This window comes from Crocodylus porosus, unplaced genomic scaffold (genome assembly GCF_001723895.1).
Source record: "Crocodylus porosus isolate Cpor-Errol unplaced genomic scaffold, CroPor_comp1, whole genome shotgun sequence".
NCBI classification, from domain to species: Eukaryota; Metazoa; Chordata; order Crocodylia; family Crocodylidae; genus Crocodylus; species Crocodylus porosus.
Window position 1 is genome coordinate 17,835,245 of NW_017728932.1, and position 27,516 is coordinate 17,862,760.

Sequence of the window (27,516 nt, forward strand, 5' to 3'; positions counted from 1 at the left end):
CCCGCCCGCCCGCCATGGCCCCCACGCTGGCCGCGGCGCACCGGCGCCGCTGGTGGATGGCCTGCACGGCCGTGCTGGAGAACCTGCTCTTCTCCGCCGTGCTGCTGGGCTGGGGCTCGTTGCTCATCATGCTCAAGTCCGAGGGGTTTTACTCCTACCTGTGTCACGAGCCAGGTAAGGACGGCCCGGCCTGGGCCGGAATCGGGGCCCCGGCATCACTCCCGCAGCGGCGGCCTGAAGGCGCTGCGCCAGGCCCGCCATCGCTCTGGCGCTTGTGGCCCCTCTCCCGGGCTTCGGGCCGCGACGTAGCCACGGCCCCCAGGCTTCCCGGCGCCGCCCACTGCAGGGGGCTAAAGTGCTATTTGTGCAGCACTCGGATGGGGGCCGTGAAACTCTTTCCAAGCCTCGCGGAAGGGCCGAGTTAATTATTTGAGGGGACCACCGGGAAGCCTGACAGCTGGCACAGCCAGCGCTGCTTGGCCTGCTTGCCGTCAGCTGAGCCTCAGCAGAGCCAGGTGGAAGGGACCTGTCGGCTCCTCCTTGCGCCAGAGCTGGGGCGGGGGTGGCTCCGGCCTGGGCCCTCGTGCACCCAGACGAGGTTTTGAGAGCTCAGCAGAAGCCGCTGGCCGCGGGGGGCCGGAGCTCCTGGATGAGCGCTTCGCCTGCGTAGGGGATGCACTTTGGACGCTGAGTCAGTCTTTGACTCAAGCTCTCCTCTTCTGCTCAGGGCAGGGCAACTTGAGTCCTGCTCAGCATAAAGGGTGCCTGGGTGGCGAGAGCCGGAGGAGCCGGGCAGGTGATGCTGCACGTTCCCTCTGCTTTTTGAGGCTGCCCCTTCATGTGGCCTGGGCCAGTCCTGCTGCTTCCTCAAGCCCCACTCTTTATTTGCACCTGCTCAGCTATGTCCTGGGGGCAACTGAACACTGAAGGTGGGTGGGGGTCTCCACAACACAGCCAAGCTTCTGGCCACTTTCTGCCTCCTCTGTAGTTTCCCTAGCACTGCCACAGCATGGGGGGACTCGTAAGAGCCACCTCGGGCACCTGTCCGTTGACCTGGGGACTGTGGTACAGGCGGACCACCGTGAAGACGGGAGCACATCGCCCTTCCCAGCACAGCGAGCAGCCAGGGAGGAATGGAGATTGTGGGAGCCATAAACCTAGGCTGTGACCTTTCAGCGTTTGCCACTAGTTCATGCCGATCACAAATGAATGTTTCCTAATGAGCTCAGGGTTACTGGCTGGGCTTTCCCCTTCATCAGCAAAAGTGTGTTCCTTGCGATGGTACCTTCAGACCTTGCCCCTGCCACTGCCTTCTTGCTGGAGGTTTCAACATCTGGGCTGTCGTCCAGAAGGGGTGGGTGCAGCCTGGGCTCTGCCCAGCTGTGCTACCAGCGAGGGCAATGCTGGGTGCCCGAGGGACCTGGAGCGTCGGGGGGGCCGGTGGTGGGTGACGTGAGCTCCACAGCAGGGCCTGTGCCAAGGACCCGATGTCCTGGCTGGGCACCTCTCCAGCCCGTGCTCTGGGAAGTGCCATGTGTAGGAGTCTGAGTGCTGCCCTTTGCTCCCACCTTTAATTGTAGTATCGGTCGCCCTTCGACCTGTTGAACCAGCATCTTCTGCTCTGAGCGAGTGCTGATTTTGCACGTGTTATCTGGGCACGCAGCCCTTATCAGCCACTTCTGGGGCACTGGAACCCGACGGGGGGAGGCAGGGATCTCCTGCTGCCTCCATGCTGCTGCCACGGCTGGCAGGCTCAAGGTCAAGGCCTCTGCAAGGCAGGTCATAAAGTCCTTGAACTTGGCATGGTGCTTGTGAGGAGCAGAGAGGAACAGGCAGCGAGCCAGACAGCCCGGTTGGTATGCTGCAGCGGGGCAGCAAGGAGCTAGGTAGCCGCCAGGCTGCAGGACTGCCCAGGAGCCCTACAGACCCGGAGTGGGAGGAAGTGGGAGGAAAAGGCCGGCTGTGGCCGGTTGGCTCATTCAGTGCCAAACTACAGGCCGTGGCTGTGGGGCCCGGCTGAGTCCTCAGCTGGGAGGATGCAGCCTGGGTGCGCTGCCAGCAGGAGGTCCAGCCCGGGCCTTGACATAAGCAGAGCCAACCTGCGGTGGGCTCGGGTGGGTGGCCAGGAGCTTTCCCGTGTGCTGTGACCGGGCTCCGCGTGGGCGGGTGGCTGGGCTGGTTCTCCCGGCTGCTGTCCGGTGACCACGCTGGTGCCACCTGCTGCGAGTGACTCAGCCGCGCGCTGGCCTCGTCACCAGCCGGTGCTCCCGGCTGCACTTGCGTGCCCCACATACGCGTGCCCCACATACGGTGCCGCAGCCTAGCAGCGAGGGGCAGGGCCCTGGCCCAGCCGCCTCCGCCACCTGCTGCCGGATCCTCCCTGGTGCCTCAGGGCAAGCTCTGCTTTCTCTGGCGTGGTGTTTTGTCTGCCCAGCGCCGCACTTGGGCGGCTCCTCGGGGTTGGGAATCACCTGCGAGCAGATGACTTGCAGGGCCACTGTGGCTCCATGCCCAGGGCTCTGCCGAGTGCCCTGTCAGCCCCGCGGTGGGGGGCCGTCTCCCTGCACCAGTTTCGTTCCCGAGGCTGAGCCCCACGTGGCCTCCCCCGCTTGGCTTCTGCCCCTCGCGCTGCTCTCTCTGCTTGTCCAGCCCATGTAACCTGCACGCTCATGCTAAAGGGCAATTCAGGCCTGGCCTGTGACCTGCTCGTCTTTCAGCCCCTTCCTGAGGGGAGCTGCCCCTCTGCCTCGTGTGCGCGGCCAGAAGGACAAGGCTGCTGTTGCTGAGCCTCCTTATCCCCCCAGCCCAGCCCTGTGGCTCTCTCTGGAGTGCTGACACCGGGATTTGCTGCTGTTTTGTCTAATGTTGCCTTGTTTGGCCGAGTCCAGCCTTTCTCCCACATCTGTTTCCTGAGACTGCGTCTCTGTGGATAGCCCCCAAGTGCTGACGCTCCTGCTGAAGTGGCCCCTTGATCCTTGGCTTGCCACGAGGGACTTGCAAGGGTTCACTCACATCTACAAATGACTTCTACAAGGGACGGTGGACTGGGGTGGCAGGGGACAGGAGCCCTGGGGCTGGAGCGGAAACCCCCTTGTGAAAGGGATGTGGTCCAGTGAAGGTGGGGTAGGGAATGACCTCCGTCATCCAGCCCAGTGTGGGGATCCTCTTGGGCTGCAGGAACAAATGCCTGGATGTGACTATATGGGGGGAGGCAGTGGAGGGGACGGGGAAAAGGCCAGGCCAGGTACTGGAGGGGACAACAGAGTCAACCTGCTGGCTGCTTGCCAAGGCGATCAGGACCTATTAGGAGAGGTGTTAACAGAGGAAACCCAGATGACACTGGTGTGGGTTCTCCAACGCGGGGCATCCTGCAGGCACGTGGCCACTGGAAAGCCACTAGGCAGGTGCACGGACCTCGGCATCGCTGACCTTTCCCAGGCAGCTGGAGCGGGAGCAGACTCCACGTTTATGCGCGGATCGGTCCAGCCCGGCCCCGCAGCGGTAAGCCAAGACGCACAGCTGTAACTGGAGGGGGTGGTGCTCTCACCCTGCCTGCCTGGCGAGGGGCTGGGCAGCAGGACTGCAGAGAAGGGCTAGATGAGAGGGATGGGCAATGACTTGTCCAGCCATTAGCGCGATGTGCCCCAAAGGCAGGTGACCGTCTTGGCCATTGCTTGCATGGTGGTTCCATCTCCTCTTGGCACCGGTCAGACGCTGCTGGGAGCACGTTCGGCCGTGGGCACTCTTCTCATCCCGCGTGGAGCCTGGGCGTGCTCCTGCTGCCGGGCTCGCTGGTTAGCAGTCTGGTGCAAACCGGGGCTGTTTCTGTTCTGAGCTCTGCCTTTGAAAGAGCTGGTTTGCTCCGGCAGCAGAAAGACCAGGTCCCTCGTCAGGCCAGGCAAGCTTACGTGAATCCAAAGTAAAGCCTGGGAAAAGGCGTGCGTCAGCAGCTCGTGGATAATGGGAACTGCACAACGCTCTTCTTTCTGCTTGAGAGCTTCGAAGCTTTCTGGGCTGTGCCAGAGCCCAAAAGCCTGACAAGAGGCAGTGAAACGTCTGCTGCTGGGAAGGGGGAAATAGGCTGGCTGTGGACTCTTGCCAGCTGCCCTGACTCTGCAGTCGCTGGGCTGACCGAGGTGAACACCGGTGGCGTGTCCCATGGGAGTTTGCCCCGGTGTCCTTTATCCCAAGGCAGAAACAGAAGGAGATGGGACGGACAGTTTGGGCAGCGTGGCTGGGTCGGTCGTCTGCAGCGTAAGCAGCGGTGTCGGCAGCAGGAGGCAGCTGCCAGGTTTAGAGCGAGGACGCAGATAGCGAGCGGGAGGCTGGCTCGGGCAGGCTGGGGACAGCTGTCATGGGGATGAGCTGGAAATTTGGCTTTTCGGCCGTCCATTGAGATTGGCTGCTGCTCCGTGGCCCCTGCCGCAGGGCAGGGAGTTGTGCAAAAGTGGCCGGCAGGAAGGGAGGTCCCTTCAGGTGACCGGGGCTGGTCTGCATGGTGGCCAAGGCAGCGGTTGCCGAATGGCCGATAGCTCACATGGCCGCTTGTTTCTGTGCCGGCCCTTGTGTAGCAGCCCCCAGGTCTGGACCAACTGGCACGTGGGGCCGGCAGGGATGCCCTGGGCAGGCCCCTGCTGTCAGCACCATCCCTTTTGTAACCCGGACAAGCTCCACCCTAAAAGCAGCGCTTCCTCTGCTCTTCTCCCGCTGCCCCTTTGGGGAGGCTGTTCCAGGACCCCACTGCTTAGGCGAGGTCAAAAACCCTGCTCCGCTTCCTAGCCTGTGTTTATTCCTGCACAGTGGGTGTCCGCTTGTTCTGGGCCAGTGCTCTTTGTTCACTTCTTTTCAGCCGGGGCATGTGAGGCAATCGCAGTCTACCTGCAGTCGTGTGACAGGGTCCTGTGGGCTGCCCTGCTCACCCCTGCACGGTGCCCATCTCGGCGCTGCCTTTCCCCCCGTGCCTTCTGACCCTGCTTCATTTTGTCCTGTCTAGAGAATGCCACCAACGGCTTGGCACCTGACAACAGCACGAAGCAGGAGCACGTGCTCCGGATGAATGGGTGGCTGAGCTGCACGGAGCAGGATGAAATGCTGAACCTGGCCTTTACTGTGGGGTCCTTCTTGCTGAGTGCCATCACGCTGCCCCTGGGGATCGTCATGGACAAGTATGGCCCTCGCAAGCTGCGTCTGCTTGGCAGGTGAGTGTCCCAGGACCTGGCTGCTGGTGCAGTGCTACAGCTTGTACCCGGCTCTCGGACTGCACCTGTTGGTCTGGGGCACCGCTGCCGGCTGCTGCAGGATGGGGCTGAAAGCCTCCCTGGCCCTGCCAGTGGTGTGAGGGTGGTGCTAGGGTGGGGTGGCCTCATTCAACAGGTAAGTGTGCACGCTGTGCTGTGCTGCAGAGGGAAGGGACCAGGCCTCCGGTCTGTGCTCCCAGCATCTCTGTTGTCTCTGCTTCCTGGCAATGAAGGCCTTGGGGAGAGCAGGGCAATCCCAGTAGCCCCAAGGCCGCCCCAAGTTGACGGACCAGCCTGGTGCTGCCAAAGGTGCCGTATCCCAGGAGACATACCAAGGGCGGGCTGGCCTGATGTCTGGCACATCTGGCAAGGGCCAGGGGGCTCGTGCCAGGGGCAGGTGTCTCCTGCTTGCCTGACTTCCCCTGTGCTTCCAAGGGCAAAGGGAGGGAGTGCATGCACCCCCATTCATCCTGGGCCAGTGGTGCTTGTGCTGACAGCAACTGCGATAAGACCCGGGGCAGGGGAGGGGGTGACCGTGTTTCCGTTGGGGTAAACAGGTCTCGGGCAAAGGTCCTCACTTCTTGAGTCATACCTGGAGCCAGGCCAGTAGCTGGGCAGTGCTGTTCAGGAGGTGGCCAGCAGCTGCCTGGCAGCCGTCGGACTGGAAAGGGGCCAGGGCTGTGCCCAGGTCGGAGGGGAAGGGCTGCACCTTCCAGTCACCTCGGGTGAGGGATGGGAATTACCCTAAAGGACACTGCCAGGGGCACAGCCTCCACCCATTGCTCTGGGCATCTCCAAAGCAACCTCTCTTCCCTCTTCCCCAGCTTCTGCTAGTCTTGGGCGAGCCCAGAGGAAGCCAGGGCAGCATCGTTCGTCTGTGATGCGGGGGGTCTGGCATGTGACTGTTGGTGTTGTTTCTCTTTCAGCGCCTGCTTTGCCGTGTCCTGTCTGCTGATTGCATATGGAGCCAGCAACCCGCAGTGTAAGTGCCTGGCTGGGCTGGCGTGACCTCGGGGGCTCAGGTGCACAGAAGGCAGGGGGTCAGATGGGCTTTAAGACCATGGCATGTGGCCAGGCCATAGCACCCACCAGGAGCTGCAGAGACCTGCCTGGGCTGCCACATCCCCGAGGCAGCAGCCTTGTGGCCCTGCAAGCACCCCAACCTGACCGAGTCCCTGTCCTGCCAACCAGCTGTGAGCCCGGGCTAGGGGGCACGTGTGCAGCTAGCACAAGCCACGTTGCTCCTGGGATGGGATCTGGGGCTGTGGGAGCTCGGACAGTCAGTGCTCTTGTCTTCCCTTGTAGCGCTGTCAGTGCTGATCTTCATCGCGCTGGCCCTGAACGGCTTCGGCGGGATGTGCATGACCTTCACCTCCCTCACCGTAAGTGCAGACAGCCTTGCCCCGGCCACCACCCCCGGCAGGGCGCTGTGGGCAGGGGTCTTGTCCTTCTGATCGGTGGGTCGGTGAGCTGAGACGTGGCCCAGGCAAGCAAAGGGGTCCTCAGCCCTGGCTGCCTGGAGCGGATTCACGCTCCTTCCTACTGGGGTGTGGCCAGGTGGTTGCCTTTGGTTCTGGACCTAGAAGGCCTGGTGTTGACCGGCTGTCCCTGGGCCACTGCTGGCCACACGTGTGGCGGCACCAGGTGTGGGTCTGGCTGGGGCAGGAGCACGGGGTCCTGCAGGCAGGCGGGCGCTGTGGGGGAAGGCGAATCTCCCGGCTAGAGAGCAGCTCTGTTGCTGCACAGCTGGCTGAGGTGGCCGCTGCCGCAGTTGCGGGAGGGTTGCTGCCATGAGCCTTTGGCCCTAGGCTTCGTCCTCGCCTAGGGGCGAGTCCCTCTGCGGTGCTGACAGTGTGCAGAAGAGCTGTGTTGCCCAACGCCCGGCTCCATCTGTGCTGCCGGCGTGGGGCTGTTGACTTAGCCCATTGATCGGCGCAGAGACGCAGTTGGTGGCTTCTGCGTTCGAGGCTCGTGTTGCTTGGAGATGGAAGCAGACTCGTTCTCAAAGCATTTTCCACCTCATTACCCTGATCCTTGTCAGTGCAGCTGGAGCTGGAGAGCAATCCCAGCAGCTCGGGGAACAGAACAGATTCCCACAGCGGTGGTGGAAAATGTCTCGGGGGGGCTGGGCCCAGGTTGTCCTTGTGCTGCCGCCGAGCTGGTCTCTCTGGGTGTGGGGTGGGCACAGACAGAGCCACAGGCAGCGGTGGGCAAAGGCAGGGCGAGGCTGCGTGCGGCCTGCGCTTGGAGCTGCCATGCAGCCCTTACAGCTGTGGAGCCAAAGCCTTTCAATAATGCATGTACATAGATGGGCTCTAACCTCAGCCCTGGCCCCTGCTCCACAGAGTTGTGGGAAGTGGAGGATGAGGCGGGGAGGAAAGCTGTGGCCATGGGGGAGAGGAGCCTGTGGCCAGAGCAGCAACAGGACGAGCAGAGAGCAATGAGCAAGGAGATGTGAAGGAGATGGGGTTGATGTGGAGGGGCTCACGGGGGATCCTGGACGTGGAAAGAGTAAGAAAGCCAGAGGGGAGCGGGGGGCGTTTGCGCCCTGAGCTGCCTTTGTCCCCTGCCAGGGGCCGAGGGCCTGGGTAGTAGTTACGCTGGTTACGGATGGGTGCTGCCTCTGCGAATGCCACAAAGGGCGCAGGGTGGAAACCTTGTCTGACTCTGGCTGCAAGTGCTGGAGGCGTTGCTGAGTCTCGAGCCGTCTATGAGACGGGCAGCGAGCAAGAACAGCAGCTGGGGGCCCAGGGGCAGAGCCTCAGGGCTAATGGTTGTGGGGGGAGCTACACACGGAGCAGTGCCCGAGCAGCAGCCCCCGGGGCTCCTCTGCACAACGGCCCGTCTTAGCAGGAGCCCGGGAGCGTGGCTGCGGGCCCCGCGCTCCAGACCAGGCCCTGGCATCGCTCGTGTCCTCAGGCCTGCGAGGCTGGCTCCTTGCATGCCCAGGAACTCAGCAGCGGTCTGAGCAGGAAATCTCTCCCACGCAAAGGCAGGAGAGAGCCGGTGCGGGGCCCTCCCAGCTGCGGCTCCAGGGGAGAGAGAAGCGGGAGCGAATGCTCTGGAGGCAGCTGCGATCCTCCCAGCAATGCCCGCAGGTCAGGCGTGGTGGGAACCTTGCACCCTTCGGAGGTGCCCGAAGCAGCGGGGAGGGAGACGCAGAGGCAGGAGGAAGCGAGCGCGCAGGAAGGAGACGTGAAGGTCTCCAGCACTGCTCAGTGCCTGGCCAGGTGCTGCAGCTCGGCTCCCAGCTGGAGCAAGCTCGACGTGCCCAGAGGAGTCTGTTCTGGGCCAGGCAGGCACCGACTGCCCGTGCACTTGCTCGCACGTCCTGGAGCACAGACAAGGTGACCTCCCTGCCAGCTGCGGCGACCAGCTCAGGTGCCGGGCTGTTCCCCCGCCCCACGACCGGTTTTGTGTGGTCAGAACTTGCTGCGTCTGGGCAGGATGGCCGCGGAGGGGAGGCCGGCTCTTGCTCAGGCTCGAGGCAGGGGTGCCCTGTGGCTGCTCGGGGAGCGCAGGTCGTGTGGGGGCTGCGTGGCTACTAGGCTGGCTGGTCCTGGCGGGTGTGGAGCAGGGGCTGGTGGGGTCAGGTGCCCCGGGGCTGGGGAAGGGGAAACAGTGGCAGCAGCATGAGAGGCTGGGGGTGGAGGGGCAGGATCTGGCGCAGCGTGGGTGCAGTTCTGTGCCGCTCACCTTCCCGGGGTGCGATGGAGGAGAGGGCAGCTGCCCAGGGACTCCGGAGGGCCAAGGCTGGAGCAGGCTTGGGGGTGCCGCCTGGGGGGTGGGGCGGAGTTTGGTGCTTCAGCACGGGAGAGGTTCCCGGGAGCGCCCTGCGCTTTGCTCACGTACACGCAGACTTGTAAGAGCAAGTGGATCGGGGCTGGTGGCTGAAGCCAGACAGCTTTGTGGAGGGGAATAAATGTGTGATAAATGGCCACAAAGAGCCTTTCATGGGTTGCAGCCGGCAGCATTGGGGAGCCAGGGAAAAGCAGCTGCGTGTTTTCAAGGCGAGCGAGGTGGAAGGCACGCCGGTGCCCTCGGCAGCCCCTCTGCAGCGCGTGGCTGCGCTGGGAAACGCGGCAGCCTGGCGCTCCTGCGGGAGCGGAGCCGAGGCCTGTGGCCGGCCCCGCCGCCCGCGCGGGAGGATGTTCCTGCGGCGAGTCTGTGCTAGGCGGCTGCTTTCAGGAGACGGCAGGGTCGCGACACTCACAGAACGAAAAACTTCTCTATGGCTACAGCTTTGTGGGGCTTCCTCCTGGAGCCTGGTGCTCCCGGTAGCCTGGGCTCGTCTGTCTCTGTTTTAAAACCAGCTCTTCCCTGCAGAAGTCCCGGTGTTGTAGCCCCAAGCTCTCAGCAGGCTTACAGCGGGGTTTCTCCATCGCAAGCCCCCACGCAGAGTGGGGATTGCGTCTGGAAGGGTGGGGAGACAGCGAGGAATGACTCGGGGCTGCAGAGGCCCCTTGCGAGGTGAGAGACCAGGGAAGCTGAATCCTCTTCTCAGGGCCGAGATCCCCCTGCGGGGCTGTGCCTCTGGGGCTGGAGGCTCTTCAGTCTCTCACGCTCCAGATCTCCGGAGGCAGCAGCTGGGGCTGAGGCAGGACAAAGTCTGTCAGCCCGGAAGCGCAGGTGACCCCGGCGGTCGCTGGCCAGCAGCAGTGCTTGGGAAGCTGGGTCGGACGTTTGCAGGGGACCTGCTCAGGCTCTGCCGCCTGTTCTGAGCTGGATGCGGGAGGTCAGATCCGAGCGCTGCGGCAGCTCCTGGTCTCGCCCCCCGTGGAAGAGCGGTGCGTTGGGCGCCTGCGTGTCCTTGGGCTTTCTGTGCCTTCTGTTGAGCTCTTCCTCCACCTGCAAGACCTGAAAAAATGACCTCCCATTCAGCTGCAAAAGCCAAGGTCCTTGCATGATCCCTGCGCATGTTTGCGTGCAGAGCCAGATGCCATGAGCCGGCAGCCCCGGGGTCAGCAGAGCCTCTGAGGAAGCCGGATGTGAATTCCTGGCTCCTTGGGGGGGCGGGGTTCCTCCTAGGAGCAGACTTCTTTCAAATGGCCTCGGATGCAGGTGCTTGGCCAGGGCTGGCCATGCCGTGGGAGCTCTTCTGACCGCACCCACTGTGTGCCCAGCTCTTCAGCTGCTGGCTTGCTACTGACACGGGCTGGGGCATCTGGGCTTTCCCAAAACGGGGCCCTCGTGCAGAGGGGGCAGGGGTCCTGCCCTCGCTCTCGGGGCAGGGCTGCAGCTCTGCCACCAGACACCTCGCCAGCCCTGGCCGGAAGGTCACCTGGCTGCAGATCTGGCTCCCCGCGGTGTGAAGGGCCCTTTGTGGCCTCCGGAGAGAGCCGAGCTGCAGCAGCTGTGTGTGTGGGGAGCCCTGGCTTCGGTTCCACTGCAGCAGCTGCTGTTGTGGCTGTTACGGAGGATTTAGTTGGGATCCGGCTGTTTCTGAAGCTGGGTAAACAGCTGAACTCTGCCTGGTGATAAGGACCAGCCCCTTAGAGCAGCGTGTGGGGGTTACGGCGGGGCAGGCGCCGTGCCAGCATGTGCGTGTGGGTTGCTGCATGCAAAGGGGGCAGCTCTGCCTGGTCAGACCCCCGTCTGCTGCCGTGCGAGGCATCTTGGCCGCCAGCCTGGGTGCAGATATCGGGTTTGGGTTTGCCTGGCTGCTGCCCGGCTCCCTCGGGATTCCCCAGAAGACTTGCCGGTCTCCACACGTCATCGCTGCTGCTTTTGCTTCTGCTTCTGCCTCTGCTCCGGGGTTATTTGAGGACCTGGAGGCTGTGCCGCATGTGGAGCTCGGCTCTGCAGAGAGGCAGCAGTGATTAAGCCGAGCCAGGCAAAGTGGGCGCTCCTGCCGGAGGCGCATGTACCACAACGCTGCAGAGCAGAAACGTGCTGCCCCAGTTCCCAGCCCCACCGTGCCTGGCATGCCGTCTTGAGGCAATGCTGGTCATCTCTCCATTAGTCTGACTTGCTTGTGAGAGCGCTAGGCAGCGGGTGAAGGGGGTGCGGCACTCGGTCTTTGCCATAGGAGCTGCGGGGTCTGCTGCAGGCACGGCCATTAGACCCGAGCTGGCTCGCAGCTGCACGTGGAGGCAGCGTTTTGCCCTGCACAGGCTCCTGCAGGCGCTGGTTTCAGTGACTCCTGCAGCCCCGACCCCGGCGGCTCCCTTGAGAACCTGCCCGCACAGACTAGTGGGCACGGGCAGCGTCCCTCTGCTCAACACGAGGGCTGGGCCCTTCCCGCTGTGGGCTGCGCTCTGCGCAGGCCCCTCTGAGCGGAGGGCAGCTGGCCAGCCTCGGCCTGGCCCGTGACCTGCGCCTCGGGTGCTGGGGTAGCAGTGGCGGGCCGTCAGACATCCGTGCAACTTGCTAAGTGAGGCAGGTCTCCCTTGCACCTGAAGTGCTGGGGGTGGGAGCCAGGCCTGGGCAGACACCTCTGCCCTGCACGTCCGGCCTGTCCTGAGTTCACCTCTATGGCATCTTTGCTTTCCCACGTGGACTGGGTGACATGTGAGGCTTGTCTCCCTCCCCTAAGTCTGGGAGCAGGACCCAGGCAGGGAATGGTGTGTCCCATGGGTGGGGACGGGCTATTCTGCCAGCAGGCATCTGTGAACTGGAAAAGGGGCGACTGCTGCAGATAGGATGGGCCTGTAGTGTTCGGAGGGGGGTAAAGGAAAGCTGGTGGTCACAGCCATGGGGCGGGGCCAGTGGGGGTGTGGTGGCAAGGCTCACATGCTGCTACCTGGAAGGTAACTTACAGCCAAAGGCAAGTTAAGGGCCGAGCCTGCTCTATGGGGCAACCGCGGTGGGGAGACCACTTGCATGCTCCTTTCGTGGGCAAGGGTCCCCTTTCTGCTGCAATACATGACCAGTCGGTCCTCTGACCACTTGGGTAAGGGGCCCGTGTAGAGGGTGCTGGGAGGGAGAGCTGCGCGGCAGAGCAGAGCTGAGCTGAGCCTCCCTGCGGCCCAGGGGCTGGGGTGCAAAGCCAGGTGGTTTGCAGCAGCAGGCGGCTTCTGCCACTGCCGAGATGCAGAGGCTGAAATCTGGGGGCCGGGGCCACGCGCAGCTTCCCACCTGCTCTGGCTTTCAGCCAGCTCTTTCTCTTCCCTGCAGCTGCCCAACATGTTTGGCGACCTGCGCTCCACGTTCATCGCGTTGATGATTGGCTCCTACGCTTCGTCTGCTGTTACGTTTCCAGGGATTAAGGTGAGGATGTGGACTGCCTTCCAATCAGGTGGCCACGTCTTGGGCTCCTGCAGTGGGAAAGCAGTAGGAGCACTTAGCCCTGGTTGCACGGGACCAGCTGCACTTTGCCATCGAGTCACCGTGAGATGGTTGTGACAGCCCCCCACTGCCTCCTGAGGCGTAGAGGCCACGTGGGCTAAAGCCATGTTGTGATGACGAGGGCTCCAGCAATGCCTTCAGCTGGGAGCCCTAAAGCTTGCCCAGGTGCTCTGTGTAAGCTGTGAGGTGGCTGCAGTGGAAAATCTCCAAGTCGTGGGATCGCTGTGTTCACAGTTATTCCCCCTCCTCTCGTGTGACAAGGAATTCCCTCCTGCCCACCCTTGTCCCCTGAGTCACAAAAACAGACCAGCAGTAATCCGGCAGCTGCTGGGAGTGTAGCACAGCTGCAGCCTGGGCTCCAGCCGGGCAGGCCAGAGCCTTGTGCAGAGCCCCTTGCTTCCTGCTCACGTGTGCATGCGGGCGCTACAGTGCAAGGCTCCCACGGCGGTGATGGGGACAGGGACTCCTGCAGTCCCAGGCTGTGGTGGGATCCAGTGATGCTCTCCAGCCCTGCAGGAAAATTTTAGCAGGCTGCTCTTGGAAGGCTGCCTTGCTGCTGACCCTGCTGGGCATTGGTTGCAGCAGGGGCTGCTCCTGCTGTAGCTGAGGGGGAAGATGTGTGCGCAAACTCATGCAAAGCGTAGCTGGGGTCACAGGCTGCATTGTCAAATCCCTCCACCCTCCTCCTGGGTATGTCCTTCGTCACCGTGCAGCCCTGTCCTGAAGTCCCCCGCCCCAGCCGTTCCCTTCAGATTCTCTTTCAGAGCATGAAAGCATCCAGTCGTTCTGTCTTCTGATGACGATCTTCTTGTTTCTCTAGGTTATATACGACTTCGGCTTCTCCTTCATCCTTATCCTGACAGTTTGGGCATGCTGTGCTGGGCTAGTGTTCTTCAACTGCTTCTTCAACTGGCCCCTGGAGCCCTTCCCAGGGCCAGAAGACATGGACTACACGTAAGTGCCACCATCCTGTGCTTGTAGTCATTGCTAGACTGGACCCAGCCAGAGACCCATGCAGGTCTTTATCCCCTCTAGCGAGTGCCAGCACCAGCCGCTCCAGAGGACAGCAACTGCTGGCTGGCTTCCCATCTGAGAAGCGAGGGTGGTATCTGTGAGGGGTCTGTCCCGGGGAGTGTGACTGGCTGGTCAAGGCAAGGCCTCTCCTGGAGTCCAGGGCTTCTTGAGGAAGGTCCCTGCCAGGCAAAGCCCCGGTTCTGTGGTTCCTGCTGAGCATTGCTGCTGATCTGGCGGTGGCAGAGGGTGTAGTGTGTCCCGGGGGTGGCCCGGACCAGGTGCTCGGGGTTCCTTAGGTCTCTGCCTCTCCCTGGAAATCCACCAAGTGCTCTTTGGGAAGCCTCCCATGACTGCGGTGCCTTAAGTGTGCCTGCAAACCTCAGCCCCGCGTTGCAGCGCTCTCCCTCCTTCCTGTCGCCAAACAGGGTGAAGATCAAGTTCAGCTGGCTGGGATTTGACCACAAAATCACAGGAAAACAGTTCTACAAGCAGGTGACTACGGTGGGGCGTCGGCTCAGCGTGGGGAGCTCCATGAAGAGCCCCAAGGAGCTGGCAGCCTTGCAAGATGGTAACAAGCTCTGCCTGTCGACAGTGGACCTGGAAGTGAAGTGTCAGCCAGATAATGCAGGTACCGTCCCCCAGGTCTACATATGGGACACTCCTCACCGGGCAGGGGCCACCCCAGGATCGGTGTATGGCTTGCGTGTCCCTTGGGCCCTGGAACAGGAGCTATGCATGTGCATGGCGTGTGATGCCCCTCTGCAGGGGGACATACCTGCCTGTGTGCCCCCACGAGTGTCCAGTAAGTGTAGGTCGAGCGACCTCGGGCACACGCAGGTGCTCAGTGGTTGGCTCTGCGTGGGAGCCCGCAGGCCAGAAAGACCTGGCGTAGGAACAAGTTTTGCTGAAGCAGGCTGCCGCAGCTGCGAGCGGCTGGGCAGACTCCCCGGGAACTGGGTCAAGGCCAGTGACTCAGGTTCCCTCCTGCCTTGTTGTTGATGCCCTGGATTCACCCGGGCTTCTCCGGTAACCGGAGTGGGGCCTGCTCAGCGCTGACAGGCGCTTGTTTTCTTCCCCTCTGCTGAGATTCAAGAGGCCGAAATGCACTGGTTAGCTGCTGGCTCTGGCCCCATGGGCTGTTGTGCTGGGTATGGGGTAGCAGCAGACGGTTGTGAGGGCATCCTGGTGCGAGGGGGAGGGCAGTCGGGAGCCTGCCCCAGCACAGACTCATGGCCCTGGCCCTGGCCCTGTCTCCTGCAGCCTCCCCATCATTCATGCACAGCGTCTTCAGCCCTATCCTGCTGCTCAGCCTCATCACCATGTGCGTCACTCAGCTGCGACTCATCTTCTACATGGGCGCCATGAACAACATCCTGGAGTTCCTCGTGGATGGAGACCAGGAGCAAGGTAGGCTACCACGAAGACTTGTTGCTGCTTCCCTGGGAGCGCAGGCAGGGCTGGCTTCTCCGCTTCTCGGGCTGCTTGTTAGTCTGCAGGCGCCAGCCTGTTCTTGGCCTCGCTCGGGCTGGCTGGTCAGGCGGTCGCTGACGGCCACCAGCAGCTGCTGTCACGGTCTGGTGGGTGGCCGAGACCTGCCAAAAGCAGAAGGGCAGCAAGGTGAACACTTGAATGTCAAGCTAATTATAATGAGGCTTCTGTTAATGCTGTCCCACATTGTGTCCCCAGACAGGGGTGACTGAGTTTGGCGGGTCAGGGAGGGCCATGCTAATGCAATACTCTTCCATGGGGAAACCTGTTCCCGCGTTATCCGTGTTCTTTATCTCGAGCGCAGAAGGGAGAGCAGCTGACTTCAGCTGCTGGGGGTCAAGGGCCGGACTTTGCAGTAACTCAGCTGAAAGCACGGAGGGGAAATGATGTCATGGCAGTCTTGCGCTGTTGCTGTGCGTCTAGGAGGCTGAGTGGCAGCCTCTGCCTGTATTTATAGCTCCTGATTCAGTGAACAAAGCAAACAGGAAAGAGTACATTAGTTTGCTGCTTGAAAATACCCTGAATTGCAAAACAAGGCAAAGCCCATTTCTGAGTAGTGAGATCCAGTTCAGACTTGTTAAATCTGGATTGCGTGAGGCTGATAAATCAAGAAGCCTCTCTGGAAAACAAGAGCAGGCGCTGGAGGAGGGGGGGCGCCTGCCCCGGCACTCCAGGGATCACTTTGTTCCTCTTGTCAAGTGCTTGACAGCCCCACGCTCAGCCCTGTATCTCCCGGGTCAAGAGGCCAGTCTGAAGCAGTAAACAGGACGAGCCCCAGGGTGGGAGCCCTTGCCCAGCTGGGGTCTGGTCCTCTCCTCACCACTATCTTACCCTTCTGCTGTCCTCCACCTTGCTGCCATTTGGCTCTGGGCTTGTTCTGGTTTTGTTCTCTGCTGGGGTTAGTGTTGGGGACCGTTCTTGTTCTCTTGCTATGACTCGGACCAGCACCCGCAATGGCTGGAGTGATGAGCTCGGGCTCAAACAGGCTGGCATCTATTTCTAGATTTTCCCCCCGTGCAGCTGGGGCTTGCAGTACTAGGCTCTGCCTTAGTTTCCATGGTATCGGGGAAGCAGAAGAATGGTCTCAAGTCTTGGCGCTCTGGGCTGCGTTGCTTTTGTCTGCATGCAGACCGGCAGAAATCTGCTTTGAACGGGCGGAGGGAAGGGTCGGGCCTTTGCCCTTGCTCTGAACCCTTTGACGGGCTGCTCCGTTCTGGGGCTGCTCCCTGGCACCACTCTCCCCAGCACTGAGCTGGGTAAGGAGAGGGCTGCGTGGCTCTCGCCATGTAGTCGGGGGCACGGGGAACATAAAGGTTTCTTTGGGACTAGAGCAGGCGAAGGGGGTGGCAGAGGGAAGCTGGAACAGGAGAGCAGTCTTTGGGCTGTGGTGCCTGGTTCCCAGAGGGCTGGGTAGGTGTGTGTACTACTGGGATCCAGGCCTGGCCCTGGTGGGACAAAGCTGAGGATTGACACTGCTTACCTTTAAAAGATAAGTGCTTCCAGGAGGTCTTTACGTACTAAAGGACTGCCTAATCCTGCTGTCCACTCTCCATGCTGCCTCCCTCCCCACCCCCCCCAGGGTGTTTGTCTGTGCCTCGCCTTCCAGTCCTGTGGAAGAAGCAGGCTTCTTCTGGCAAACCCTATTATTTGGGTAGCTGGGAGAGAGGTGCCAAAAATCTTGTCTGACATCTTTTGCAACTGGGTAGGTGATCCCATAAATGGCATTGCCAAACAAAGTCTGCTTCTTGTTTACTCTCTGGGTTGTCTGCCTACAAGACCCAGGCCATGGCAGCATCTTGGGCACCAGCCAGGATCAGGTCCCTTGGCACGGGGTGCCAAACAGGTACCGATGTGCATGTTCCCTGCCCTAGGGAGCTTGCAGTTAAAGGAGGCAACACTGGAAGCGTGCAGGTATCTGTGTGTGTGCACCTCCTGTTTGTGTGCACCTCCAAAGACCTCTGCCACCCCACCCCACCCCGAAGCATTGCTCTGCCTACTGGAAGCCTCCCTGTAGAGGAGGAGGGAGGAGGTCATGAGATGGGAGAGGGCATATTTTCAAGCCAGGGGCCAGTCTGTCTGCCTGCGTGGCCCTGCGTTTGCTGTGGAGAACAAGGTCTTGCCCCCTCCTCAGTTTATCTTCACTCTTGATCCAAACTCCACGGGCAGCGAGGATTAGGGGTGCTATGGGCTTGTTTCCTGCTGCATTACAGACGCATGGGAGAGATGAGGAAGGACGGGACCAGGTCCTTCTCAGTCCTGTTCTGCTTGCGGTGGTGCAAGCGTGTGGGCTCAGTGCTGAGACGAGCAGTTTCAGAGGCACATTCTCATTCCAGACTTGCATTGCTTGGACTCTGATTCACTCCCCCCACTTGTGCTGAGGCACAAACCCACATCATGTGAGATGAGAGGGGAAGTGGAAAATGCGTTGGGAAGAAGTCTGACACGCCAGTTTTTGGGGCGGCAGCATTTCCACCCTGGCGCTGCCCAGCTCTCCCACAGACAGCGGGGGGCTCCACCATGGTGGGGGGGTGGGGGACGTGGAGCTGGTGGCAGCTCTGTGGGCTGCATGCAGCCTGCCTTGGTCTGTCTTGGCGTTCCCGCTGCTAACCTCTGCTTTCTCTTACTTGCTTTCTTGCTGCTCTGCTGTCTTGCCTTCCTGGTACAGTGATGGCCACTGGTAAGCCAGAAGTCTTGCATGTCTAACGTTCCTGTTGTCTCTGCAGCCCGACTGACTGCTGCAGAGTGGCTGCGCAATAGATGTGTGAAGCTACCTGTCTCAGGGTGGGGGAAGGCTGTGGTAGCAGTGCTAAGGGCATGGGTCCCTGTCAGGAGCACCGATTGACCCTTTGCTGGTTCAGTGCCCTCCCCTCTTTAATTGTGTTCCTGACACCAGCGTGGGTGACTGAGCAGAGCAGGAGCTGCCAGGCCCTGCTGATTGCTGTTGTTGTGACTCGCCTGAGAGGAGGCCCTGAGGGATCCTCCCCCGCACTAGGTGCCATCCCTCCGGGGCCTGGTGCCTGCTGGCCTGATGCTCGGTGCTGGAGCAGCACCATGGCTGGTGCAGACTTGAGTCACACATTTGCCCCAGTCCTGCTGTATGCTAGGACTGAAGTTGGAAGGGGCCTCGGTCCTTGCCTTGCCTTGACCAGGTCACTGAGCAGCCTCACCAGGGAGGAAGTGACCGGCTGACGGCTGGCCCTGCTCTGGGCCCCTTTGGCACTGACATACTCTTTTCCTCTGCAGTGAGTCTCTACACCTCCATCTTCGGGGTTTTGCAGCTGCTCTGCTTGATGACAGCCCCCGTGATCGGATACATCATGGACTGGAAGCTGAAGGAGTGTGACGATAGCCCTGAAGGGAACGAGGAGACTGATGCAAAGCTGTACGTAGCACAGACGGCAGGTTCAGTCGCGAGGCTGTGGAGCTGAGCTCAGTTAATGTTGACCCTTTCCAACTTGCACTGAGTGAGCCCGCGCGGACCTTAGAACCGTTGACAATGAGGGTGGAAGGGACCTCAGGAGGTCCCATCCAGTCCAAACCCTGCTCCAAGCAGGACCAGCCCCAACTGCATCATCCCGGCCAGAGCTTTGTCTAGCCGGGTCTTCAAAACCTCCAAGGATGGAGACTCCACTGCTCCGGGTAACTTGTTCCAGTGCTTTACTACCCTCCTAGTGAGAGTGCATTCCTAATATCTAAGCTCAACTTCCCTTGCTGCAGTTTGAGCCCATGGCTCCTTGTCCTGTCATCTGCCCCCACTGAGAACAGCCCAGCTCCGTCCTCTTTGCAGCCCCCCTGCAGGGAATTGAAGGCTGCTTTCAAATCCCGCTGCAGTCTTCTCTTCTCCAAACTAAATCAGCCCAGTTCCTCTAGTCTTTCCTTGCAAGTTACGTCCCCCAGCCCCTGAACCATTTTCGTTGCCCTCTGCTGGACTCTCTCCAATGTGTCCACATCCTTTCTGTAGTGTGGGCCCACAACTGGACACAGGACTCCAGATGTGGCCTCCCCAGTGCTGAATAGAGGGGAAGAATCACTTTCCTTGCTCTGCTGACAACGCTCCTACCGATGCAGCCCAGGATGCCGTTGGCCTTCTTGGCAACAAGGGCATGCTGCTGGCTCATATCCAGCTTCCTGTCCCCAGTTCCCCCAGGTCCTGTTCTGCAGATCTGCTGCCAAGCCAGTCGCCCTCAGCCTGCACTGCACTGGTGCATGGGATTGTTTGTCCTAAGTGCAGGACTTTGCACTTGTCCTTATTGAACCTCTTGTTCAGCAAGATTGACTGGGCTAGTCCCTTACAATCAAAGGTGCCACTTCTAGGCTCAAGTAGAAGTCTAGGCTGGGCAAGAGGTTTTGGGTTGCTTGTGTAGCCTGCTATCACTTGGGCTCCTCCCCAAGAGAGCCAGTCACTGCAGCAGGGGCCAGTGTGATGCATTCCTTGCTCTCCCTTCAGAGGCGGCAAGAAAAAAAAAAGAGGCGACCGCCAGATCCAGAAGATCTCCAATGCCACTAGAGCCTTTGCCTTCACTAACCTGCTGCTGGTCGGATTTGGGGTTACCTGTCTCATCCCGAACCTGGCGCTGCAGGTGGGTATTTGAGGGCAATGGGGCACTGGAGCGTGAAAGCTCTGACCAAGTTGCTTGTTCATCCAGAGCAAAGCAAGGCCCCACAGCCTTGGGGCTGCACTGGGGTCTGCTTCTCCCTAGCATGGGTGGACGTCCACAAACAGCTGTCTCCTGCGCGGTGCTTCTCTACATCCCTCCTTCCCCCCTCCTAACCCAGCATCGTCTCCTCGGACAAGTGGGGTCTGCTAGGTGGGAGGGGGAACCTGCCTCTCTGCAGCCTGGCCGCCCCCTCCCCCAGCAGATGCATGGTGCAGCCGCCTTTGCCCATGCCAGGCACTGGGGGAAATAGCGACTTGCCCTGTTGTTCTCCATGAGAAGCAGAGCTAGAAACTTCTGTTAGAAACCGAGCCCAAGAGCCTCGTCCTGGCCTGAGCCTGGAAGCCGGAGCCTGGGACATGACGCGTATCTTGAGGCTCACTGTTCAGTTGGCCCCAGCCAGCAGTGGGGAAAGGCTGGGGGCCACAGGGGTCCCTGGACAGGGTCATGCTGGGCTGGTCCTGGAAGGGGCTGCTGGAGCAGGTGGTTGGACTCCGTGCAGTGGCAAGAACAGCGCTGCTCGCACCTCCTGAAGCTGCTGTTTGGGCTGTCTGTCGACTTGGGCAGGTGTCAAAACTGTTTCAGAATCCACCCCTGTTTTCAGGCCTTGCTTCACAAGTGCAAGGCATAGTGACACTCTCCTCCCTCATTCTCTGGTGCTGCCTGGCCCCTCTAGGCTTGAGCTCCGGGTAACCAGGGACTGTGGAGAGCTGCAACACGGAGCAGCAGGAGTCCCCGTGGTGCCTGTTCCAGCCATGTGTGCATTCAGCGGTGCCTGCTCCCACCCAGTGGCACTGGTGGGGGGCGGGATGATGCACCTGAAACATTTGGCTTCTAGCACCACCTCGGCCAGGGGAGGAATGAGGTGTTGTCAGCAAAGTGCATGCGAGGGAGGGGAGGGGGCCAGCTGAACTGGGGCACCGAGTGAGGAAGCGGGGCAAAGCCACGAGTAGGCAGGTCTTCCTGTCTCTGTTCTCCAGTGTCTCCAATCCTGGTGCCGGGGCTCAGCCACCCGAACCCCTGATGCTCCGCACGTTTGCTCTGCAGGGGCCAGCTGGGGGTCGGGCAGGCTCTCGGGAGCAGAAGAAGAGTTGCAGTGGGGCACAGTGCCGAGAGGGGGTGTGCAGGCTGTTCTCTAATGCTGCTGTAGAGCTGGGAGCAGTGCCGACCCAGGACCCCTGCTCTGACTGGAGAGTTTTGCACGTGTTAATTTTTTTAAGCATTATCCAAACCCAAAGGAAGCCCCTGGGACTGAGTCGACACTGCCTATGTAGTTGGCATTCCCATGCTCCTCTGCATAAGGCACTTTTAAAACTCATGCTTCCAAATTTGAGCATTCTCCCCTCCATGGCACGGGGGGATGCTGCCGATTTTTTGGGCACATGGTGATTGGCGTCATGGGAGAAAAGAGTGCAGGGTCTCTGGTTCCCCTTGCGTTTTCACCCTGGCGGAGCTGGTATGTGGTGCTTACCCCACAGTAAAGTGCTGCCTTCGTAGAGTGGCCTGTGTCTCTGCGTAAGCTGTGCTTCTCGCCCTCCCCTGCCCCAGGAAGGTTCGTGTCTGCTGGTGCAAGCAGCCACCTGAGCCCACCCTTGTGCCGGAGCGAGCCGCGGATCCCGGTGTGGCCGCCGAGCAGCGTTCCTGGACTGGCGCTCAGCACGGCCTTTTTTTCTGCTTCTCTTTCAGATCCTCTCCTTCATTTTGCACACGATTGTGAGGGGGTTCATCCACTCGGCAGTGGGAGGCCTCTATGCAGCTGTGTAAGTCTGTCCATGCTCACATCCGTGTGGCTGCCCTGCAGGTGGGATTCCCCAAGCTGCCTGGGTGGGAGTGGATGTGCCACGGGGAGGGATTCCTGTCAGAAGGGACGACAAAGTCGGCCCATCAGTTGCGGGGCTCCTGTGGGATGCGACAGCAGCAGGACCGCTGGGTACCAGACGCTGGTCTTCCTCACTTACGTGATGTTGGCCCTATTTACATCATTTCTGGGCTGAAGCGAGCACAGCTGCATATGGTGTGGCACTCAGGTGGGAGGCAGGGTCTCTAGCATGTAGCATAAAAAGCTGGAAACTTCTTTTTGACTTGATGCTGCATATGTAGTTGCAAGTCTGTCCTGGAAAAATACTGGTCAGGGCACCCTGACTTGTGCAGCATGTTGCCAGTCTCCTTTTTGAATGTGGCTAAAATTTCTAGATATTTATCAGCTTGTCAGAGCATCGCTCAAGATAGAGTTCACGAAACCTGCACATTTTTCTCAGCTGCATAATTTTTTCTGCATCTACAGTATAAAAGTTTTCTTGGAACAACTTCCATGTTGTCTTCCAAAACGCTGGATTTGCTTGTGATGGGCAGATGCATTTCCTGGGCCATGAGTTCTTAAACTGAGATCCAGAAGAATCGGTAACTTCTCTCTCCTGCAGATGGGGAAGGAGTTAGGAACAGGGCAGTGAATGCTAAGGGGCTAATTTAAATGCTGCACAATGATGTGCAGACAAAGGCCTTATTAATTTGGTCCTGAGACTTGTTTTCCATTAATAATATCTGCTACTCGGCACTTTCCAATCAAGATGGTTTAATCTGATATGGGAACAGACTTGTCCCCAAGGAGGAAGTGCGGCTGGCGTATGTTGACACACACAGGCTTTCTGTGACTTCAGAGCAAGTGCTGTGGGAATGGCAGAGATGGCCCAGCCCCAAGCGTTGGCCCCACCAGACACGTGGGGCTGCTCAGATGGAGGCTGTTTTCTGAAGGTCATTCCTGTTCTCGGTTCTCTAGCCTAGACCAAGTTGCTTCTACCGCTTGCGTGGTTGGTTTGTTTTCTTTGGGGCCTGAGCACTGTTCCCCATGGTGTTGTACAAGGCAGCTGAGCTGGGCTCCAGCACCTGTGTGCAGGTGCTTCAAACAGGTCTTGGTTTATTAAAGACTGGAGCAGTCGATGGTCCAGGCAAGAAGCACACCTGAATCTGAGAACTTGGGCTGAGAATGTGCGAAGTGGGGCATTCACCCCTGCACACGCTCCTTCTGCGTGTTCAGGAAGACGACCATGTGAACAAAGAGTGACATTTAGATTGGGAGTGCAGCTGTCCTGAACTCTGCCTTCACGTTCCCCGGAGAAAGGGATGCCCGGTGCCAAGTGCTGCATGGATGATGAGCTGGGGCAGGGGCCCAGAGCGATGTCCCAATTAGCATGGAGGAGTCAGGGTGACACATGGGTAACACTGATGCTTTCTGTTTTGACAGGTATCCGTCCACCCAGTTTGGCAGCCTGACGGGACTGCAGTCGCTGGTCAGTGCCCTCTTTGCTCTTCTGCAGCAGCCTCTGTTTCTGGCCATGACAGGACCTTTGAAAGGAGACCCTCTTTGGGTAAGGAAGGGAGGGATAGGTGTAGCCCTCCAGCTAGCTGCCTGGGGTTGGTGGTGGTGACTCCTTTTTAATGGAATTAACTGAGGTGAAGGGGATCCCGCACGTGGACAGTCCTGGAGGTGACTGGCTAGAGGAGTTGTACTTGGGTAAGATGTGCCACATCTGGTCTGACTGGGGTCTTGCATCAGACAGGGGCTGGTACCTGGAAGAAAGCAACCCGTGCTTGCTGTTGCTTCTGAGATTATTTTAAGGATTCCTTCCTCATGCCCAGCCTGTGCACTAGAGGCCTGGGTGGCATTCCTGTAGCATCAGGGAAAGGTGCAGTCGGAAGAGGGGTTAAATCTAGGCCAAGTTTTGACAGGAGCCCAGTAGCCAATGACCAGCCTGTGTGAGCAGGACCGTGGGGAAGTGCTGGATAGACTGCGCGGGAAGCAGGCATGCGGAGAAGCCCGTTTGCATGGCCAGGACTGTGAATCTGGTACAGAGCACTGCCATGGGCGTCGCATCAGCCGCAAGCTGTGGAAAACCTGGTCCTGGGGCCACAGGCTGATTCTGGGATGAGAAGAACGTGTAAACTGGGGCTTTGCTCCATGAACAGCGTCTTGTCCCCTCTGCATGCAGCTATTCTGCCTCGTTCAAAGAGGTCAGGGCTTCTGGGTGCTCTTGGACCGGTCTCCTTGGCTTTGCTTCCCTCCAGTGCATCAAGAGATGAGCTGTTCTTAGAAGTCCATTGTTTACTTGGTCAAACGCCCTTAGCCCCGCAGTGGATGTAAATAGCCCGAGCTGCAGCACTGCTCTCTCATGCCAGAGTGCGCAGCGTTCGCAGTGAGATGACTTGCGCTGTGGAGAGGACGAGTGGGACTGATGCTCCAGTATTCCTAGAGAGTGCCGGGCTGCCTGGTTGTACTAATGCTGCTGTGAAGGCTGGGTGGCTAGGATAGGGCCCAGGGATGGTGTCCTGTAGTGAACTTGTCCTGGCTCAGGGCTCTGTCTTCACAGCAGTGGTAGGCTGTATCAGCAGGCCCGCAAGGCTGTGCTGGAGGCTTGGGATTGAAGACAGAGCAAACACAGTCAAACTGAGCAGGAAGAGGCTTAGCTCTACAGTACGCAGCCAGCACTCAAGCCATTTCTGCAAGTCCTACGTGTATCCTGAGAGAGTATCGCTGGGCTGTAGGCCGGCACTCTTGGCGTAGAAATGCCCCAGCCTCAGCTCTGCTGCTGCCCCTCTCATGAGCATCTGAGGAATTAAGATGGTAGTGTTACTGAGTGATGACCCAGGAAAGTGGGTCTGTAGACTGCCCAGGCCACTGCCCTGCCCACTGCATCCAGCAGGAGACTCTCAGACGTGGTCTGCACATACCGACTTGCTTTGCAGCATTGGCTAGCAGAGTGCTCTGGACACTGCCATGTAACTAAAATGGCCAGGAAATCATTGCAGACGGAACAGGAGGCTGAGTTAGACAGGCCAGGCCTTGGCTTTCATGAGTGGGTGAGTATCTTCGTCCTGCCTTCCCTAATGCTGCTTGTCTCTGTTTCCGCAGGTGAACGTTGGTTTGCTCGGAGTGAGCATGCTGGGATTCTGCCTGCCTCTCTATCTGATCTGCTATAAACGCAGGCTAGAGAGAGAGAGGCAGCAGAGGAGTGATGATGCCAAGCTCTTCCTTAAAATTAACGGAACTCCAAATGAGGAAGCCTTTGTTTAAGCCGGTGCATCAAATGCAGCCTCCTTTTGCCATGTCTGCTGGGTCTAGACACCTTTGGCCCAACCATACTTTCTCCCCGGGCTCTGCCAGTCCTGCGCAGCCTGGTCTTCACTCTGACCAGGATCAGACTATTTCTCAAACTCGTGGCCAGAGGAGCCCTCTCACTTCTTGAGAACACAGAACATTTTCCGCTTTTATACAGGCTGCATCGATTTGTTGCATCTTAAACTCTTCTTCCCTGGCCATGCCACTTCCCAGCAGCAGGACCTGTGCATTGCAGGGAGCCAGAGAGCAGAAACCAAGATGGCCATTTGTTGAAGTCTCAAACCCAGTGAGCTGCAGTCCGTCGTGCCGCCCCATTCTGACTGGCACTGTCTTGGCTCCAGAAAACCTGCATATTCCTCTCCTCCCTGAGGCTTGGTTGCAGGACTACTGTCCTTTGCTTGATATCCTTGTGCTGGACACGCTGGTTCTGTCCCCTGTATCCCAGACCTTCCTGAGAAGGGAAAGAGGATTTCCTGCCACAAGCAGGTGTTCAGTTTGTTGCTAAGTGTTGGCTGCTGCATTGAGAACTCCTGGGGCGGGGGTGTGCGCATGTGTGATTAAAGGAGGCTGAGCCATGGGGGATGCTACCCACACCAGGATGAAGCGCCTCTCTGGCTGTCCTGCCCCTTCTCCCACCCCTGTAATCCTTCTCTGTGTGGTGACTAGTTCCAGTCCTCAGCAGTTTAAGTGGGAACTGGGCCTTGCTGGCTCTGAAGTGTTTTTGAGACTTGTTTTGCCACCTCCTCCACTCGCAGTGACTCTTGGTGAAGAGCAAGAGCTACTACTAAGGGAGTAAAGCTGAAACACTTCTTGGGAGCTGGGCCCTGCCTTCCTGTGTGCAGGGGCTGAGTTCGGCTGCGGCTGAGAACAAACCGTGCTGAACTCTGGTTGCATGTGGTAACTGGATCCTGTGAGCACATGGCGGATGCACTGAGTAACGCAGTTCCACAAAATCTTGGCTGGACTTCACATCTGTAGCCTCTTAAGATTGTGTACTCCAAGATGGCCAGTAACCCCTCAGCTGCTGAGCACCAGTTTACCTGTCACTCACCAAACGGCTGCCAGCTGGCAGCAAGAAGAGCCTCGGGCTGCTTGTGCGCTGCTGGGCAGAGCACGTGCGGATGACTTGGAAGAGCAGTAAGCATGGCTGGGTGCCCCGCGAGCTCTAGGCTGTGCTGTGGAGGGAGCAGAACACAAAGGGAACTCTCGCGCTGCCGATCGCTTCCTATTCTGCACCTTCCCTGTGGCTCGTCCTTACCAGTTACTGCCCGCCCTAGCCCCCCAACCTTTAACCCTCTTGCTGTTGCAGTCTGCAACTAAGGCTTGTGTGTGCGGGGCTCAGATGTGGCCATGCTGCCAGCTGTGGGCTGGGGGAGTCTGCACTGATCCTGGCACCACTGGCAGGTCTGCACCAGAGCTCTTGCCAGCTGAGCCATGCTCTAAGTTGCAGAGACAAAAAACTCGTGACCCACCTGATGCCCATGGCAGACACAGATTGGTGCTTTGGGAACTGCCAGCATGCAGAGGGGCTCCAGCGTTAGGCACCAGGGCACAGTCCTTAACAGTACCCCTCTGAGTCAGGCACACTGCTGTTGTCAACCTACCAACCTCACCCCGGGGCTGAGAAACAGTGCATCTGACCACTGCCTCGGATGTAGGTATTCACAAAATGCATGCAGATTCCTTCACTACAGGCTGGATGCACAGCAGGTGCGCAGCTCTGCCCGGCCCTTGCCATTTTAATAGTTCTGCTTCTTGTCTTAGCAGAGCCAGGGAAAGAAATCTCATCATGCTCTTGCACTGCCAGTGCAAAACGATTAAGTTGCCTTGTAGAGCAGCAGCACCCTCTAGCGCTCCTGAATTGTACTCTTCCCGTGGTCTGTGCAGGACGCGGAACGAGTCTCTCATTCCCGATGCTTGTCTCTGAAGAGACTCTTGCCACTGAGTATTTTACACATGGTCGTAACGTGTGGGTTTTTACATGTTGCCTCTGTCGATTTGTCACCATCCTGCTGTCAACCCTACCTTTTGATTCAAAAGTTTCACCTTACTAAAGACAGACAAGGTTTTTGGGTACATCTGGTATCTTTTATTAGACCAACTCGCATAATTGCAAATATTCTTCTGGGCAGGCTTTTGGGTACAAATACCCTTTGTTGGGCTGAGAAAGCATTTGCAGGTAATCTGTGCTCTTCCTGCATGGAATGAGTAGTAAAGAAGCCATTTTTCCAACTATTTAGTCGGTCTAATAAAAGCTACCTGATTTACCCAAAGCACCGTGTCTGCCTGTGTCCTCAGACCAACCTGCCTACAACCTATTCACCTTCCTAGAGTTTTCTGCAGATACTTTACTGCCCCCTTCAAGCAAAAGCACCCAGGGAAGTGCAGCTCACCATGGCCCCATGCCCATAGGGTAAGGGGCTCCAGCCCGTGCCTGGAACAAACAATCGTGGACAATCCTTGGGGTGGTGGGCAGCTGGCCGCGCCCTGTGTTGCCTCTCATTACTGCATCTCAACACTCCCGTGTGCCCTGCCTGTCCGCCCTTCAGCTGTGATGGGGCAAGGAAAGATCAAATATCTGTTTCAGTAAACTGAGGCTGAGACGAGGCGGTGTGGCTCGCCGTGTGTTTGATGGGGCTCGCCCGCCCGCCGGGGACCCGTGTGGCCAATGTATGGGACCAAGCCTGCCCAGACGTACTAGTTTTCGGAGGGGGCGCGCACA

General features: G+C 59.3%; 1 protein-coding gene across 2 annotated transcripts; it reads left to right on the plus strand.

Annotated features, from left to right (window-relative positions):
- The first annotated feature begins 14 nt into the window (after nucleotides 1–14).
- Nucleotides 15–26,457, plus strand: SLC43A2 (solute carrier family 43 member 2). 2 transcript variants are annotated; one of them, XM_019545868.1, is made up of 14 exons: nucleotides 15–174; nucleotides 4,994–5,198; nucleotides 6,164–6,219; nucleotides 6,543–6,619; nucleotides 12,354–12,446; nucleotides 13,345–13,478; nucleotides 13,964–14,166; nucleotides 14,799–14,945; nucleotides 17,692–17,703; nucleotides 18,270–18,408; nucleotides 19,474–19,606; nucleotides 21,368–21,441; nucleotides 22,923–23,046; nucleotides 24,588–26,457. In XM_019545868.1, exons 1-14 carry the CDS (start codon nucleotides 15–17, stop codon nucleotides 24,747–24,749), a joined length of 1,719 nt encoding a protein of 572 aa, XP_019401413.1. In that variant the 3' UTR covers nucleotides 24,750–26,457. The 2 variants fall into 2 exon arrangements, with proteins under 2 accessions (XP_019401413.1, XP_019401414.1); XM_019545869.1 differs by lacking the exon at nucleotides 17,692–17,703 and having other exon boundaries at nucleotides 24,588–24,749.
- Nucleotides 26,458–27,516: the final 1,059 nt, after the last annotated feature.